The sequence below is a fragment of the Miniopterus natalensis genome, chromosome 8 (genome assembly GCF_054644295.1).
Source record: "Miniopterus natalensis isolate mMinNat1 chromosome 8, mMinNat1.hap1, whole genome shotgun sequence".
Lineage (NCBI taxonomy): Eukaryota > Metazoa > Chordata > Mammalia > Chiroptera > Miniopteridae > Miniopterus > Miniopterus natalensis.
Window position 1 is genome coordinate 4184241 of NC_142088.1, and position 20225 is coordinate 4204465.

At 38.1% G+C, this 20225-nt stretch overlaps 1 protein-coding gene across 5 annotated transcripts in view; it reads right to left on the bottom strand.

Annotated features, from left to right (window-relative positions):
- Positions 1–20225, bottom strand: part of DIS3L2 (DIS3 like 3'-5' exoribonuclease 2) — a 213744-nt gene that overhangs the window by 142291 nt on the left and 51228 nt on the right. For all 5 annotated transcript variants that reach the window (XM_087819517.1, XM_087819515.1, XM_087819516.1 and 2 more), the window contains one exon: positions 14305–14539. In XM_087819517.1, the coding sequence (XP_087675643.1) occupies positions 14305–14539 (235 nt within the window). The remainder of the gene's footprint in view (positions 1–14304; positions 14540–20225) is intronic.

Sequence of the window (20225 nt, forward strand, 5' to 3'; positions counted from 1 at the left end):
AAGGGATATGGAGAACTCAATCTTTCTTAGTTTTTTTTTAAACTAGTATCAGAAAACCAGGCACAGTTTTCTACTGTAAATTGTTAAATAAGATCTGTCCTTAATGACGGGCATTCTATACCCAGAGTAGGGCAGCTGTCAGTTCCCTCTCCCCATCCAGAGCCACAAGGCCCAGTTTTTTGTTGTTTTTTTCTTTCCCCAACAGACTTAATTAGAATCGCAACATCACTCCAGTCATCAAGCAAAGGTTTCCCCTGACATGTTTTTGCATGACTTGAAAACTCTAGCTGACACTTAAGGGAGTGAGGGCATTATTTAGAGTGATCCAAAGGGGAAATAATGTCATTAAGGTGAATCTGTAGGCATGTGATTCTGTACGATGGCAATGAACGGGTCTCTAACAAAGAAAAAAAATGAACCCTTAAGCCCTTTAAACACTTAAAATTATTTTTTTTAAAAGCTTCATTACTCAACTGAATAAACCTGGAATATGCTGACCAAAGGGGTAGAATCTGGAAGATCTACTTCATTGAGCCTTTCCTTCTCAAATTCTGAAGACCTGGAAGGTAACTTCACAGGCAGTAGTGGTCGGAATCCCAGGCAGAGGGAAGTGGCATGAAGACATTAACAGTCCCCTACAGCGGATTCTGTTTCCCAGTTCAATAAAAACCAAATTAAACTTTTCTCTTTCAATCTATTCTTACAAAATGGTTAAATGCAGAGAGAGGGGCTCTCCGTGAACAAAGGTTGATTTGAAATAATTGTGAGAATTAGTCTTTTTAAATGAAAATAATCTTTAATCATTTGATACCCTTGAAAGAGGCATTTTTTCATTTCTTGAAAATACTCATCACTTCCTTCTTAGCTCTATACACTTTTCTATTGGATTTGTACAACACTCTCAAAATCTTTATCAGCATTACTTCCCAACCCCCACCCTTGTCCCTGAGTTTTCCATATCTACCAGCTTGTGCCTTGGTTCAATGGGACAAGGACTACTTCATGTAACTCCAACTTTGACCTATGTACTTCATAATCTCAAGTTCCCATTGCTTTAATTGATAATGTTCAGATCTATAACTCTCACCATCCCTCTTCTGGGTCTACATTTCTATTTCCAATTGCCTACTAGATGCCATTACTTCAATGTCAATTCAACATATGATCAGACCACCTAATTCACAGTCCTTCTTACCCAGGTCTTTTTTTTTTTTCTCTCTCATTTAATAATGTCAACACCTGTGCAGTTGCTAAACTAGATATCAAGTTAATCGCATTCTTGACTGTTCCTTCTGCCTTAAGTCCCATATCTGATCTGCCACTGAACTCTGTCAACTCTAGCTCTGAAATAGCTTGTGACTCTATCCCCTCTGCATTCCAGCTGCTACTACTCTCAGTCAGGTCTTGAAGCATCTCTAGTCTTAACTGGGTCCATGCTGTGTCCCAATTTCTCTCTTCTTTCTAATTACCAGTCTCCTTTCCGTAACAACCTTGGATGATTTTTGGATCCAAGACTCTTGGATGACCCAGATCTCTCAGCAGCCAGATAACTGGGCAAAACATCACCAGAGCCTACTTTTCTAGCCTCCTCTCCAGACTCCCCACCGTGCATCCTGTACTATTTCCACCATAGATATTACTCTACCTACTACCCACCTCTGTGCCCCTGTTCATAACAAAACTATTTTTCACCCTTCTTCACCTGGCAAACCCTATACATCCTTCAAGGCCCAGAGAACAAGTTGTCTTTTTCTTTTCTCCCTTTTCCTCCCTTCTTTTGCCTTCTCCCCCTTCCTCTCTGTATGGTTTTTCCCTCCCTCTGCTAATCAGTTCCTCTTCTCTATGTGCACTGTGTGGTTACTAGCAGCCTCTGTTCCCTAAAGACTGTCTCCAGCCCTCACTCCATGACATTTCAGCTTCAGAGTCATCAAGCTATGGAGGAAAAAATCTAATGGGTCACTGGCCACCCCATGTGTTGATGGTCTTTGATCAGGAATCCATCCACTCATGGTCTAACCAATACCCGGGGGCAGGGGTAGATTGTATCTACTGCTTTAGTAAGGGCAATTCCCACTGAACAGAACAAAGGCAAGAAAGACACAGAACATGTCTTTACTGTAGCTCCTCTTACAGACTAATTTCACCTCGAGGACAAGCATCTAGATTTTACTCTTTACTCATCTTTATTTTCCCAGCAAGCAGCAGAACACCTGGCGTGCCATTCCCTCTGTATTTTCTTAGATACTCCTAATTGAGATGACAGAACATTCAAACTGGCTTATATATCAAAGGTGACTCATTGGATCATGCAATTGGGAGTCCAGGGGTAAGGCAGACTTCAGGGTCAGCTGATCCAGGGCCCACTGAGAGGTCCAGACTTTTTCATGGCTCTCTACTCTTCCATCCACAACACTTAGCAAGATATAAAATAGCTGCCAGTAGCAATTAGGGATAAATGTTTCCTGTTCACCATCAGGAAACTACTCACATCCCAGAACTCCTAGCAGGAATCACCCTAATTAGACTGCTTAGATCATGTGCCTATGAGAAGAAGAATGGTATGAAGTTATAATACCTAATACAGTAGCCTTGAACCACTTATAGCCATTTAAAATAAAATTAACTAAAATAAATTAGGTGCTCAACAGCTACATGTGGCTACTAGCTGCAGTACTGATCAGTACAAATTAGAACATTTCCATTGCTGTAGAAAGTTTTATTGACATAAGGTAACCAAGTATACCAAGCAACTCATCTAAGACAACCAAGACTCTGCTCGGCAGTCAGGGTCAACTCTGCCTAAAGTACAGGGAATTAGGAAAGAAACATATGTCCAGATGAAAGCCTGGGGGCATATGGGCAAGGGAAAGGGGGAAATAGACAGAAGGTGAGCAATGAACAATGTCCAACATATTCTTACAAAAAGATATTAAACTAATCTGGCATGGTTTGCTCTTCAAAAAATATGACCCACGTGTAGAAAGTGTCCATTGTTATATTATAAGGTATTTTTCTTTTATGAACTCACTAACTTCCTGCAGGACACTGGACAAGCCAAGTAACTTCTCTGAGCCTCAGTTTCCTCGTCTGTAAAACAAAAGGGATGAACTAGATCAGTTGTTTCTGACCTTTTAATCACAGATTTTTATAAGTACATTTTAAAAATTAATTTTAGCCCAGGATCTCACACTTTGAAGTATTTTTAGTAACTTAACTGCATTGAAAATTAATTTGCTATCCTGTTTTTTTACCAAACACATGTAATTGTTCATTAGAGCTTCTGATCAGCAAGAAAAGTCAATGCTACAATGGTGGGCAGGCATCATTTGAATTAAAAGTGAAGTAAGTTTACCTTGCAGTCTTACTGAAAGCAAATTTACTATTTTCATTTAGTGTTATGAAATATTTATAAATAATGTCAAGTGCTCCACTGAAAGCCCCTAGGGAGAGACCATCACAAGTCAAGTCAGTACATGATCATGTAGGACCTATGCAGGTCCAAAATTCTATGATTTCCATCATAATGTCATTATTAACAGGTATGACCCTTGTCACTAGCATAAACTGGCCCAATCTGGAAAGTACCAGAAAGGGGAATGAATGGATGGACTGGGAAGAAAGGTTCCCAGGATGACTGAAATCTTGAGAGCAAGGGACAAAAAATAAGGAGAAAATGATACCATCACATCAAGATGCTGATCTTCCCTTTTCATTAGTAAGCCCAAGAAAGGTGGATTATTGAATAATTCAGGGACCAGGTATATGAAGCTGAAAGTGCACAACAAGCAGAGGATCAGGAGCGCCATATTGAAAAGAGCGCTAGAAGGGCCACAGGGAGGACGACTCCAAACACCTTCAAGTCTTCATTCACTCCACTGAAGAGAAGGGCAGGCACACACAGTGACTGACATGCTAGAGGCCTGGGATCTCCCATTTCCAGAAAATGGCATAGGTAATGCCTATTATTATTTCCTTTTATTTAAATTTCTATTCCAAAAATTTTGTGTTAAAGCTGCTACCAAGAAGGCTGACAGACATGTGTATCCCTATGTGCTTTACTTATTTATTCTATAAAATAAACTACTTGTAAAGTTTGAAAAATGTTCTGAAACCCAAGCCCCCTAGGACTGCTGATGTGTTAAGAGAAACTAGGCAAGAAGGTAGAAGTGACTCTAAGATAAAAAATAAAATGGGCAGAGGAGGAAGTGAAAAGGACAAGCCGGAAAAAGAACCAGGCAAGTTTCAGTTAAATTTCAATAATGAACAGAATTCATTACTATTATTTCAAGATTTCTTATAGTTCATCATTTCTGTTAATCCTTCTAATAAATATAATTTTAATAAGAAAAATCCTTTAAAAAAACCCACATCCCTCAAACAGATAAATATGTTAATTATGATATGACCCAGCAATTCTACTCCTAGGTATGTGGCCAAATAAATTGAAAACAGGTACTCAGATACTTGTACACCAATGTTCACTTCAGCACTATTCACTATTCAATACCAAAAGGTGGAAACAACTCAACTGTCCATCAACATGGATGTATAAGCAAAATGTGCTATATACAGTATAATGGAATATTATTTGGCTATAAAAAGGAATGACATTCTGATACAGGCTACAACATGGATGAACCTTGAAGACATACTAAATGAAATAAGCCAGACACAAAGGAGACATTTTGTATGATTCTACTTATATGGAATATTGAGAACAGACAAATTTACAGAAAGGAAGTAGATTAGTGATTATCAGGGGTTAGGGTAAGTGAAATGAAGAGTTACTGCTTAGGGGTTATAATGTTTTTGTTTAGGGTGATGAAAAAGTTCTGAAATAGATAGTAGTAACAGTTGCACATCATGAATGTAATTAATGCAATTGAATTGTATACTTAAAAATGGCAAAATTTATGGTATATATATTTTACCACACACACACAAACTTTTTTTGAACCCACAAGAGTTTCTGTTTGTTACAGAGCCTCTAGGGCAGGGGACAGTTTGATAAACAATATTTATTGCTTTCACGGAGGGGAACCCAGGGGCAGAAGAGAACAAGTAGGCCCCTGTCCTCTCGCAGTCCCTTAAAGGAACACTTAGAATAGAGGGGTTCTTCGAGGAACTAACTAGATGTCAATGATGCTTTAAACTACATTCCCAAACTTCTGTCATGAACTTCAATTTGCATTTTCAACTACATATGCTTACCTCAGACTTAATGTGTCTGAAAATTTTTAGTAATAAAAGATAAAAGTAGAAATTAGTTATTTACAATAAATAGAGTAAAAATAAAGTTCTATTAAAAATTAGATCACCAGCGAGTATAATAAAAATGAGGGAAAATCGAAAGGAGTTATGATCATAGATGCACAGGAAGTCAAACTGAAAAAATTTGTACAACTCTATTCTAATATATTAGATATATGGTTCAAATATAAGATTTCCTATAAAATATAAGTTATCAAAATTAATGCAAGAGGGAAAAATCCCTACAGAAACCAGTAATCATTAGAGATGGAGAAAGCTGCCAGCTAAAGAAAGCCCTAGCCCATGTTTCAAGTACAAGTTCTGTAAATGCTTCAATCATTGAGAATAGTTGATAATGCTTGATGCTATTTAACTGCTCCAAAGCACTGAGAAAGAAAGGCTCCCCAATTCTTCCTCCAAAGTTAATGAAGCCTGATACCAAAACACAACTAAGACACAACAGAAATCAAGTGCAGACCAATCTCGCATTTTGTATGATAAATACAAAAATCATAAATAATTAGCAAATAGAACTGAGTTAAAACACATTATATACCATGACCAATGAGGGCCATGGTATATGAGTGATGCAAGAATTATTCAATGTTATATGTCATCCTGTAAACAAGCCAAAGGAAAACAGCATTTTGAAAGAAGCTCAAAAAGCACTTGAAAAAAATTTCAATCCACTCCTAATAGGAACTTTTAGTAAAAAAGAAAGAGGAAACTTGGTCTCATGCCAACAACCAGCATTGTGCTTGAGGATTTAATACTAGAAGTATTCCCATTAAAGTCTGGAAGAAAGCAATCACCACTATTATGTAACACAGTTCTTAAAGCAATGGCCAATGGAGTGACATAATAAGAATCACAAAATTAGAAAGGGGCAAAATTATTGTTTGCAGATAAAATTATTTTATAACTCAAAACTCAAAATAGCAACTGAAAATTTATTAGAAATACTAAGAGCACTCATTAAGTTAAAAAAAATACACAAGAACAACACCACTAACTTCTTTATATATCAACAATGACCTATGGGAAAATGCTAGAAAAAATTTCCTTTTAAATTAATACCAAAAAAACACAAAATATTCAAGTTTTTTCTAATAAGAAATGTGCAAGATGCTATATATAAACTACTAAACATATTAAGAACTTCTAAGAACTTTGATAAATGAAGATGTACATAGTCCAGGCTATAGCCAAAACAGCAAAATAAGGCACAAACAGTCCCCTAAAAAGATCCTACAATTGAGTAAAAGAATTGAGGCAAGAGATTTTAGTCTGAATTATTATAATTAGCATTCCATAGGAATAAACGAGGGAAAAACCAGTCCAATAACCACTTAAAACTAGGAAATGAAGTGCTGAATATCCTAACAGTACAGAATAATTAAAATATGCACCAAAGTCCTGTTCAGCATCAACTATCAATTTCAATAGCTTATACCAGTGGTTCTCCAAGTGTGGTTTGAGACCCTGCCAGAGGGTCCACAGGTCAAGACTCTCTCTTTTCATAATAATACTAAGACATTATTTCTTCTTTTAACTCTCATTCTCTCATTAGTGTAAAGTAGGGATCAGCAAACTCAACTGGCCAGCAGGCCAAATCCAGCTAAGTCCATTCATTGACACAGTCCCTCCAGCTGCTTTTAGGCTACAGCCACCGAGCTGAGTAGTTGTGACAGCGGAGTCTCTGCGTGGCCCACAATGGTGGCCCTTTGCTAATCCTTGCTTGAATGACTATTAGAATGTGTACTTATGTATTCTTGTGTTTTCTAAGATATTAAAGTATGAACAAGAACATTTTAGAGGCTAATTCCATTTTTTCCTCAGTGTTTCAACTGTAGTTTCCTCATTAACCCCATTATAATCGTCCAATAAACCATTATTTTGAAATCTTAAGTTTTCCTCACATATACACAGAAATACGAGAAGTAAGTACATTTATTTTGCAATAATATTTGAAAAGTTTCTTAGTTTTAATTTTAAATACAGAAATATTGATAGATATAACCTACATACACAAAAGCACTTTGGGATCTTCAATAATTTAGAGTGTAGACATGAATAAGACATTCTCTTATATATCTTCAATATAATTATCATAATTAAGAAAACTCCAGTAATTCCAAAATGTCACCTAAGATAGTCTAAATTTAAATTTCTCCAATTGTTGTTACCATATTTCCCCCCCAATCCAAGATCTAATCAAAGTTTCACATGCTATTGCTGGTTGTTTCTTTTGGTCCCTCTTCCCCAAGAACAGTTCCCCTTGTTTTTTGTTCTTCATGACATCAATGTTTTTTTAACAGTACAGGCTAGTTATCTTATAGATTATCCCAACTAGAATTAGATTGCTAGGGTGTTATCCAGGCACTGATATTTTTTAAAAAGCTACCAGGGATTCTAAACTTTACTTATCAACTGTGTAACTTTCCTGTGCTTTGGAAATAAAAACTATCTGAGATAGATACTATTAATGTTCCTGAAATAGATACTTGGTTTGTTTTAAAGATTAAATAATTAAACATAATGAGGATAAATTATAAAGTACTTAGGGCCTACCACATAGTAAATGCTCCATAAATACCAGTGATTGCTATGTGTGAATACATATATGCATGTATACAAAAAATATATCTAGCTAAATCCAAATATATACATATGCATCTAACAATACAACTTCAAAACATATCAAGCCACAGTTGACAAGACTGCAGGAGAAATAAAAATTTATAGACATGTATTTTTAAGCGTCCCTCTCAAAAACTGATGGCTTAAGTATATAAAATATTAAGAAGCTGCCTGGCCAGGCGTAGCTCAGTGGTTGAGCACTGACCTATGATCCAGGAGATGGCAGTTCAATTCCAGGTCAGGGCACATGCCCGGGTTGTGGGCTCGATCCCCAGTCAGGAGGCGTGCAGGAGGCAGTCGATCAATGACTCTCATCATTGATGTTTCTATCTCTCTCTCCCCCTCTCCCTTCCTCTCTCTGAAATCAATAAAGATATATTTAAATAAGAATAATGATAATAATAAAAAATAGCTTATAAAGAAAAAACCAATATAATTATACATTAAGTTTTTAGACATATACATACCTCTTTCTTAGCATACATGGACTATTTAGAAATGAAGACCATGTAATTAAGTATAAATAAAGGAGGCTTCAATAAATTATAAAAAATTAACAACATAACAGACCCTGTTTTCTGACCATAATATGAAAAAAATTAAATGTTGACATCAAAAGAATAGCAAAAAATAGAAATGAAATAGCTGTAGTAAATAACAAATCTAGTTACAGAAGAAATCATATAGAAAATTAAATATTTAAAACTGGATAATAATAAAAATACTGCATGTAAAAAAATCTGTGGAATACAGCTAAAAAAAGTATTTTTGAGGGAGATTTATAACTTTGAAAATATTTTAAAAAAACAAAAAAGGTTAAAAATAATAAGTATTCAACTCAAGAAGCTGGGAAGAGGGCAAAAAAGCAACCCACCATAATAAGGAATAAAGATAAAAGCAAGTATCAATGGTATACAGAACATCAACAACAAACAGAGAAAAATAACACAACTAAAAAGCATGTTCCTTAAAAAGATTAATAAGATAAATCTTTGGCAAGCAAGAGTTATGAAGAAAAGAGAGAAGATTCAAGTAATTAAAATACAGAATAAAAAGGAAGGCAAAAGTGCACACACAAGATTTTTTTAATAATTAGAGAATAAAGAGTATTAGGAATATCTATATGCTAATAAATTCAAGTGGATACATTTCCATTAAGTTATGCCAAAACTGGCACATAAAGAGAGAACTTGAACAGATCAATTACTATGAACGAGATTAAAAGAGCAAAGATCTTGCCTCCTGAAAAAGAGCAGGTGCAGGAAATTTTACAATGAGTTCTATCAAATTTGAAGGAACAGTTAATTCCTCTTATACAAGCTGTTCTGGAAAAATAGGAAACCGTAAAAAATGACCAGAACATTTCATGAAGCTAATATAATCTTATTCAAAAAGTCAAATAATGCCAAGAAAATGATAGGTCCATTTAACATGACACAAAAATCCTACACTAAATATTACATACGTAAATCCAATAATGTATTTTAAAAATAATAATGCATCAGGATTAAGTAAGTTTCTCCTAGGAATTCAAGGATGGTTCAACATCAGAAATAGATTCAGAAGAGAGAAACCAGATGATAATCTCAATCAATAAAGACTCAGCATCATAAAATTCAGCAAAAGACAAAAAAACTGTGTAATTAATAAAAGGTTACATGGGAGAATATCTATGTGAGCTAGGAACAGGGAAAAACTTAAAAACCCATAAAGTATATGATCAATTTTATCATATTAAAATTAAGGATTTTTTGTTCAATGAAAGACACCATAGACAAATAGAAAATGACTAATTGACAGAATGGGAAAAGAGATTTGTAATGCCTAAAATGGAAAAGGGGTTGCTATAGAGAATAGATAAGAAATATCTGCAAACCGACAACAGAACAGTAACCCTGAGAGAACAATAGGTAAATGATATAAAAAGGCAATTAACAGAACTTAATCTAGACTACAAAAATGACAAAGTTGAGTAATTCTAACTGTCGGCAGGAACGAGAAGACATAAAAAGCTCCATGCATTCTGGCGGAAGTGCAGACTGGCGTAATCAGGCTGGCTTGAGTCAAAGCCTTGGTTAATAAAGAATGGCTCTCCTGACTTGCGTATCCTCTATGCACGTTTCTTTCTGGAGAACTTGACAGGGGAAAATGGCTGGTCTAGCACAGGATTTAGGTCCTAGATATTTTAGGTCCTGACCAGCCATCTCTACCTGAATCATGTAAACCTGATATCACTGCACTATCCACTCAGTCTAAAAGGAAGAAAAGCAAAATCCTACTGTATCTTTCTAACATAGGTCTAGACAAGGATTTACATTTTTTAATGAGATTTTAAAGCATTGGCAAAAAATACTGTCCAAAAATTGTGATTGATGGGAAATTGCTACAGATTTAAATTTTAATATAATTTCTGAAGCAAACATGACTGCATTCTAGTTGTACCAACCATCATTATACACAGTGGAGAGCTGGGAAACAGAAAGAATAGGAAAGATCTGATCTCAGAATCTATAAACATTAGCAGAAAGAAAATGAAGAAATTTATCTACAAGAAGAAGAAGGGTTCCTGACAGAAGAAAGGTTTTTTGGGATTTCAGTAACCCTGAAGTATCATAGGAGACTAATCATATGTGTCTGTTTTCTCAGCCAAAGGGAAATGCAATTACTTTTTATCCAAGGAAAGAGAACTTCAACCTAGGCACTGAACAGGCCAGTCACTGAAAGAAGATGAATCTTAAACGAGAAAAGGGGCTCTTCCTGACTCCTGAGGTCAGTAGTAGATCAATTCAAACCTCAAAAGGGTTCAAGGATTCCATGCAGATTGTCCATTCAGAAAAGAGCTGAAGGTGGCCAGGAGACAGAATAATAGTGAAGGGTCACCAGCTCCACATTCAGACCCATGTTCAGTCATGAGGGTACTGATGGAGGCTTGTCTCCAGAGCATAAAACTGAACAAGATCTGGGGCAGGCCCTACTAGGAGGATAAGAGGAAATGTACATCATAACCTGATTAGGGCATGGTCACCAAGATTCAGAGACCAAAACTGTTACTAAAATTCTGATGATGAAAAACACACAGAGCTAATATGGCCGAGCTGTTATCACTGGGCCATGATGATTTTTATCCTTTGGAGTTTACAAACCAGGCAACCATTACTCACTCATCTGATATCAAAGAAAATGTATCAGGATTGTCTCCAGTCTCTAAGCAGATGGCACATTTCTGTGCTGACAAAAACACTACTGCCTGGAAAGTGGTAGAAGCTCAGCACTGGGAGGCTGTGGGACGGGACCTACAAAGGGAGCCCAGGTCTTTGGCTCAGCGTCTCTCAGGGACTAAGGATGATGCAGATCCTGCTGTCTTCCTGAAGAAATTATTGTGTGGGGCTGAGATGCCCAGAGAAACTTTTCTCTTAATGCAACAACAGGCACTTGCTGCAGACAGCTGAAGCAGCTACTCACTTACCAGAGAAAACGGTAGTTATCTTAAAGCTATGAATGTTTCCTGGGCAAACAGGGGTTTATAACGCATACACATGTACTAGTAACATTTGCTTTGGATAAAGAAACATGGTATTAAAACAAAAGTAAGGAAATAAAAACACTCCTTTGAACACAAGTGTGAAAGAGGATAAGTAATCCATTTGCGATTACAACACAAAGCAAAAACTTTTCTAGAAGTCTAAGGAAATGTTCTTAAGGTTGGGGTTTGTTTCAATAGCAAATTTCAAAACCTTAAATGGTGCAAAAAGTACTAACATCTTAACTGTAACCAGATTTTATATTATCCAGACAAGAGAATCTGGTTAAAATATCCTAAAAAACATCGTGATTTTTAAAAGAGCAAATTGCAATTTTCCTAAATATCAAGAGGGCAAGAAATGAGAAACAGCCATGTGGTTTCACAAACTCTCTATTTAGAGATTCATAGGAAGGAGAAATTTGTACCAGATACTGAGGGAAGGATTAAGGCTGTTCCCTCAGTCAGGGCTAGTAAGGAAGCAATATAAACAACAGTAGGATAGGAAGACCATACAAGGAGTAAAGAAAAACCACGCCTACCGTGGACTTGTAAAGACTCAATGATATTGATTTATAAGAGTGAAGGAGGGGAATTACAATAGAGGCAAATCAAGAGCACATTTCCACAAACAAAGGGCAAAGTGAATTATTAGTATCCACCCTGAGCATCAATTTTGCCATCACTTCCACCCATCAGTATCTCCTTGCCCTTATATTGGTACCAACCACTAATGAGAAATCAAGGCATCGTATCCCTTCACCCCAGAGCCCAGGGGAGAAAGGGTTGCTGAGGTCTGCCAAGTTCAATCATCAGAACTCCATTTCCACGAAGTAGTTTTAAGCCAAATACTCAGTAAGTTTTAAAGTGCTCCTTTGCCTGACTTCAGACTGCAAGTATCTCTTTCCCTTGGTGATCTTAATGATGAAGGACTTGGCTAGTTAGGGTCTTGGTTATTTCCCTCTCTTCTCATAGAAAAGACATGACTCACAGTATTGACGCCATTACGATAATACACATGCAATCTAAAAAGAGGGTTACAGAATCCAACTGTTTTTAAAGGAAGAAAAAAGAAACAACAGAAATTGAAATTTCAAAGGACAGCATCCAACGGAAATTGGTTGGGCCCTGAACAGTGAAACCACTAGTTATCTAAGCAGGCCATATAAAACAAAAAGGACCTGGGTGCCCTGAGGTCGCCACACCTGGGAGTCGATGAGAAAGTGCAGCCTCTTCATTCAGAAAGAATTTCAAAGGTGGAAAGGTAAGTGATACATGTGTTCAGGAAATGTCTGCTGGCCCAGGCCACTACCTAGCCGGCAGTGGAGAAACAGCTGATCCTTAGGCAGTCACCTCCTGGAATCACCCCAGCCTTATTCAGGATGCCATTTGAGGGGTGCTCACCAGTCCCTATCACAGGGTGTCTGCTGAATATCCTTTGGTAATCTTCTGGCATTTCTTCTAGCCTTTAGTAGGGACTGTGCCAGAAACTTCTTCCTGATAAAAAACTAATAATCTAGCTGGCCTAGCCAAGTCAATCTTTTCCATTTCATAATATACATAAAACTCAACCTGGCTGGAAAATACCCACCCTGTGTTTAAAACTTCTTAGAAATCTATACACTGAAATATTCCAATTTTCATTGCTACTTCCCCTCACATTTCCCAGTGTGTGGTCAGGTAGAGCCCTTGGTCGCAGCTCCTTGCCAAGTGTTGGCAATTGCTGTCCTCTGCATTCAGAGGACCCATGGCTTAGATTTTGATCAGAGAAAATAAGACTGGCTTTTTTTTAAAGGTTTAAAATCAAAAGACACTTTGTGAATGTGATTGAAAAAGGGGTCATATACTAAACCTGACAAGCTCAAGGGAGGCCTGCATGGCAGCCTTACAAACTCAGAGACCTAAAGTAACAACACAGGGTGGTCTGAGCATAAAACTTTCTAACTAAAAGTGGATCGTGGTGGGTAGTGATGTCCTAGGCCTGTAGCTTCCTTGACAAAGATCAATCTTTAACTTTGAAATTGTCCATTGTGTCTGTGCATCTAAAATAAAGTATCTTTGAAATGCCAGAGTAATGTTTTCCAGGCCCAGAGCCCCTCATGGTTATCTTGCGCCCCACATACTATCTCTATGTGCTGCAAATGTGAATCATCCCGTACCTGCCAAACTGAAAGAAGTATGTGTCTCTTCATTTTGCTTTTTAACCAATCGCAGAGGTTTCCCTGCTTTGCCTTCTCCTGCCCCCTTAATCTACCACCCATGAATTTCACGTAACCCTCCTAACATCTCCTCCTTTGATTCTCATGTGTAAAATAAGCTGCAAAACTGCCATTCTCCGGAGCATTTTCTCAATCCATTTAGATTTTCCTTCCCAGTGATTGTCATCAGTCTGACTCAAATGAACTATTATAAGACTTTTTCTTAGACTGAACGTTCTTTCATCGACATAAAAATAATTTACTTATCAAATTTAAAGTGATCCATTCACACCACCAATTACATAAATACTTTTCAAACGTACTGAGTTAAAGAAAAATACAGAGTATTTTCATAAGGATTTTAAAGATCAGTTTAATCTGTTCATATCAACCATAAGGTGGGACTGGGCTCATAACAGGAAATTTCAGGTTAGTTATCAACACAACTCAAAACCTATTAGGAAATGACAACAGCCACCACCGACCACACAAACCACCAGTGGCACTGTTGTTCCTCCTCATAACCAGCAGCTGAAAGTCTGTCAAAGATCCCCCTTTCCTAAAAGTTGACACAGGTCAGAAATTGGGAAGATACCAAATGCGTTGTGTGATTATTTCTGGAGCACAGAGAGAATTTCAGTACCTAAAATGATCAATTTACTAAAATAAAATGTCAGACAGCAGTCCAGCACTCACCTTTTTCATGAACGCAAACTGAGAGTTTCTTAACACCATCAACCAGGACATTTTGTGTGTTGCCATGTCCATTTTCTGAATCGCTGTCATCAAACTGAGCCTCTATAATGACATCAGGGCTGTCATTATGGCCTTTCAGGGACTGCTGCAGGAGATGGCTTCCACAGAGTTCCTCAGGGAGATCTGATTCATAGGTACCTTCTGTTTCCTTGTCACTGCTCCCTGGTTTAATTACCTGAAGAAAACAGAAAAGTTCTGCTAAACCACTGGAGGGAAAAAAGGGAAAGAGTAGATTTTTCTTTCCTAAGGAAAAAACTGCATATTTGGAAGCTCCATCATCAGACACGCACCATGTAGTTTGAAAAAGGGTCCTTATTTCCCAACATACAGGCCACCTTATGGAAATGATCGATCCGGCAGCACCAGGTTGGCACTCAGCTCTGCGAGATGCCCAAGATCAGCACTACACACACTTCTCATTCTTCTGATGTACCTTTCCATCCCCTCTTCCCTAGAGGCCCAAATACCAGAAGTACCATGCTACGTCATGAGGGTTCCTCACAAGGGACCAATAAGAGAACTCAACATGGGCAATAATAAAAGAACTCAACACAGCATGTAGCTGCACTCCCAATGAAGCCACAAGAATATAAGATAACATGAAAAAAAAAAGTGTGAACAAGAGTTTACAAAATGTTCTCATATAAAACATAAACCCTTAATTCTCCTTTTTGAGGCCTGAAATCGGTAGGTATAGAAAACACAACTGATGGACATTTACACTAGCAGGAAGAATGAAGCACTACACAAAGTCAAATATTTGCACACACTAACTGATTTGACCCACACAATGACCCCAGGCGATACAGAGGAAGACAATTATATCCATCTCAGAGGAAAAAGCAAGTTCAGAAATGTCACAACCCCACAGCAACTAAATAGCAGAGCTGTGAAGCACACAGATCTAGGGCTCTAGGTCCAGTGCTCGCAATCGTGGATACTCCTATGGGGGATCTCCTGCAAACAGATTCAGAGTGAGCTTTGCACAGCCAGCTTCTCACCACTAGCATCCATTGCATACAATGCCTCTGCATTGTCTGTCTGCCTGGCAAATAACCAACATTCAGGACCCAGTTATTCTGTGAATGTTTCTCTGACTATGCTCCCTCTCTTAGGAAATGTTCTATTTCCTTCCTTTGCTCCAAGCTATCCCGTGGCTATTCTTTCATTACAAGGCTTCTTGATCAGGCTATACTCCATTTATCTATTTGCATACTTCTCTCTCCAACCAAGCAGCAAACCAGGTCATGTTCATTTTTTTTTTTAATATTCCCTAGAGGCTCCCAAAACTTTTGGCATATAAAACATGCTCAGTAAATACTGGTTTCCTTTTCCCTTCTTCTGAAGAGAATGAAAAAGACTTAAATCAGCTGTAAAAGAAACGCTCTTTAAAAATTGCAAGAAATGAATGAAATAACTACCAAGCAGCAAGCGCCAGCTAAACTGAGATGCTGTGTAGCATGATACTGCATTCTCCCCATTAATCACTATGTCCAGAGACCAGGAGTCACCTGTTATTTTTTCACAGTTGAAACTTATCACCATAAGAAGGAAATATAAATACAAAAGCAAATGAATAAAAATGGAAGCCATTTAAATAAACGTATTTTTCTAAAATAACTCTAGAGCTTCATATCTAAATTATAACTGTAGTTTCAAAAAAACCTCAAAATAACTATAAAGTTCATTCCCCAATTTGAAAATAACACTTTTAGCAAGAAGAGTCACAAATGCCTATATAAGTAAGAGAAAGTAGCCCAGCCAGCATGGCTCAGCTGTTGAGTGTCGACCCATGAGCCAAGAAATCGCAGTTCCATTCCCAGTCACATGCCTGGGTTGCAGGCTTGATCCCCAGTGGGGGGCGTGCAGGAGGCAGCCAATCAATGACTCTCATCATTGATGTTTCTCTCTCTCTCCCCCTCTCCCTTACTCTCTCTGAAATCAATAAAGACATACTTTTTAAAAAAAAGAAGAGAAAGTATAGATCTGAGCACAACTTCCAGGGACTTTTCCTGATTCCTACAGAGTTGTGAAGTACCGATCCATCCCTTAGAAAGGGGGGAAAACATCTACACTGAGCTTTAAATTAGATCAACTACATATAGAAACTGAAACTTCCAGAATCAAGAATCTGGCCACTTCAAAACTATTTGATATTGATTAGATTTTCTTCCCCTTCCTTTTAAAATTAATATAGTAAAGTACTGCAAGACTGGACAGAAAGAGTCCCTGTAACCAAACAATTCCAATGGAATCCTAAGTAAAAATGCCAAGTAACATTTCTACCACATATGGTTTACCCAAACTCCAAGCATGACACATTTCAGTTTCCCCACTTACTGACATAGAAAAGCCCTTCCTTGAACATAAAAGCCATCTTTGAAGAGTGCTATTTTAAATCTTATAAAAAAAAGAGCAAGTCTACATTAGCACTGGAAAATTCTGTTCCAGCCAATTCTATTACATTCTCCTGGGGTAGGGGGTTGCTATCAATTGGGAATAATGGAGCTTTTCCAGAAGATTGACATATACCTGTCTACACACACTTTCTGCTGACAGGGCTCTTTAGTTGAGCACAGTGTTGGCTGAAGACTTCGCACAGGAGATAATGCCCTGCCCATCCCACTACTTGAGCCTCTGGTTCGAACCTAATGCATGTCAAAGTCCACCAAGGAGCTGCTTTTCATTTCTTGGCTCCTCTGGCCAGGTTTAAGTGACAGCAATCACATGCCACACATGTTTGAACAGAATTTCAAATCCTTTAATGGCACACTTGGGACAAAGTATAATACACAGTTCAGGAAACATCTTGGAGCCAAGAAAAGCAATTGATATTTCCACAGAGAGTTCCTGACAAAGCTTGCCAATAGCTTCTTTCATTATAAAATATGACCATGAACACTATCGTTTTAAAGAAGTATTACAGACGCTCTTAAAGGCAAATCTGTTAGTGGGAACTTTGATTAAGGTAGTTCATCCACAAGTGCCTTTTATTTAGTTAAAAGGAACAGAACAAACCATCTCCATTCTTCTGGTTACTCAGGCCAAAAATCCTGTTATCCTTCTAAGTCAACTACCCTCCCCCCTCACACACACACACACACACACACACACACACACACAGAAGGCACTATCACATCTGTCAGTTCATCCTGTCAACTCCACCTTCACTGCTGCCATGGCCACCACCCTGATCCATCATATCTCTCACCTGGATATAGGCAATAGCCTTGTAAGGGATCTTCTACTCTTGCCCCTTTCAGTCTATTCCCAACACAGCAGCCAGAGTGAGCCTATGAAACATAAGTCATATCATGTCAATACCCTAAATCTTCCAAGACTTTCTACCTCCAACAGAGCTAAAACCCAACCCTAACTGATGCACATGCCCCACCTAATCTACGTACTCCCACCCCACGAGCCCTCTGACCTCATCTCCAACTATTCTCCAACTCAGCCTCTTTGCTGTCCTTGAACACATTAGGCACATATTTGCTGTTCCCCAAGATCTCCACAAGGATAGCTCCCTCACTTCCTTCAGTTCTTACTCAGTCACCTTTTCAATAAGGCCTTCTTTGGTCACCTTATTTAGAATCTCAATCACATCCCCAAAATTCTTCTCTCTCTTCATTTAATTAATTTATTTTCCATCTTCAGTACTTATCACTATTGAGCATGCTGAGCATGGTATTTTATTTACATTATTATGTCTTTCCCAGTGACATGCAAGCTCCACGAAGGCAGGGATTTTTTTTGCATATTCGCCCACTGTTCTACCCCAACACTGAATATAGTACCCAACACAGTGTCTTCTAGACAATTCCATCTTAATGTGCTACTATCCTTTTAAACTCAAAGCATCAAAAACCACTCTAGTCTTTCCCTTCACAGCAGTTCCCTTTCTGGTCTCTCTTTTGACATCACATCTTAGACCACATCTTCAGGCCTTTGAAACCCACAACCACCTCTGACTCTTATTCCAACTGAACACACTCCTTCACCAAAGCCTTCACTTTTCTTCTTTACAAGCGTTCTTTAAAAAAAAAAAAAAAAAAATGTATCTTTATTTCAGAGAGAGGAAGGGAAAGGGAGAGAGAGAAACATCAATGATGAGAGTCACTGACCGGCTGCCTCCTGCACGCCCCCTACTGGGAATGGAGCCCAAAACCTGGGCATGTGCCCTGACCAGGAATCAAACCATGACCTCCTCGATCCTAAGTTGATGCTCAACCGCTGAGCCATGCCAGGCAGGCTACAAGCATTGTTATATCTCCACAAACTCCCTGGTATTCTCAATGCCATCCTACAAATTTCTAGAAATAAAAAATCTGATTAAATTACCTTCTGACTCAAAAAAATTTTAAGAATTTCTCTTCCCTAGAGAAACCAACTTTCTGATCTTAGGCTTACCATTCAAAGACTTTGACCTTCTCAATGTCCACTGACCTTTTTTGACCATTTTCATCTTACCTGCCAATATCTTCCATTACCAGCCATTCACAGGCCACTGCAAACTCTTTCCTGGCTTGGATCACAGCAACCCAAGAATAGGGTTGCCATGATTCTAACACTTAGAACTGTGGAAACTGTCTCCCTCTTTCTACATCTCTGTCACTGTGGTAAGGAAAAATATATAACTCCCTATAAAAGTGGTTCAAGCTTGGTTTAGCTATTTAAGAAAACAAGATTGTCAAATAAAAAATGACAACAGCCAACACAACATTAGCCATCCGGTGCAAATGAATCAAAATTATTCCTTTCTTTTTTGTCAGATAGGCAAAAAATATATTTTTTGGTGTGCTGCAGAATTTTAGTAATTAGTTTGTGTGTGCCATGAGATGAGAAAGTTGAAAAACACTGTTCTACTGGGCCATGACCACATAAGCACCTGTCTCCCTATAATGAGCCACCTAAAGCTAGACCAGGCGAGGATGGAGAAGTGAACTCTTAGCAGAGATGATGCCAGAGAAAGCAACATGCTCCAATCTCTGAAGCATGGCAGGCTTTCTTCTACCTCAGCAGGCCCAGAACTGGAGGCCTGGCAGGTAAACAAGATGACTCCAAGAATCTAAAGCAAATTTCCCAAGATCCTTGAATAAACACTGACCTGGTTTTTAAAATATATTTGTCTAAGGGGTTTTTGTTGTTTTTAACTTGTTTGGCCCTAAGTGTGGTATAGCATCATGACTTTAGAGAATGGGGGTGGGAGCATGTTTTACTAATGAGGTAGTTCCTTCTCCACCACAGACACTATATTTCTGAATGGCCATATATATATGACCCAATATTATTTCCAATTCATTGTTCACATAATGTCAATTCATTTCAAACCAACAAGACCTCAAATGCTCCCTGTGAGCTCTATGCACTCCCATGGTTCAGAAGATGACACAACAGAGGAAGCTATTGTGAACGGTGAGACCAGGCTGGCTGCCACATATAAAATCATCCCTAGAGGTAATCTGCTTATGAGATTTAACTTTGAAGAAGAACTAGAAAAGAATAAAGAAAGTAACCTGACCACAAGCTGCAAAGTGCAGCAGAACTGTATGTGCATGTGTGCTCACAATCATATAAAAGCCAGGAGCTTATCTACATAGTGGTTGACCTTCTTTTCAAGCTAAGACCTGCCCAGAACTTTGGGGAGAACATTACATTAACAAGAAGCTCTCTTGCTTCACTGGGTATGTCTCCGATCATGTAAGAAACATGTCTTTGCTTCCCTTTAGCACTTTCTTCCTTGCTTTGCAGACAGCTAAGCCCAAGTTCCAATAAAAAAGCTACTTTTCAACAAATGGGGTCCAAAAGCATCTCTTTGGGGTTATACAGTCACTGAGTAGCCCCAAATACTGCTTTCAAAA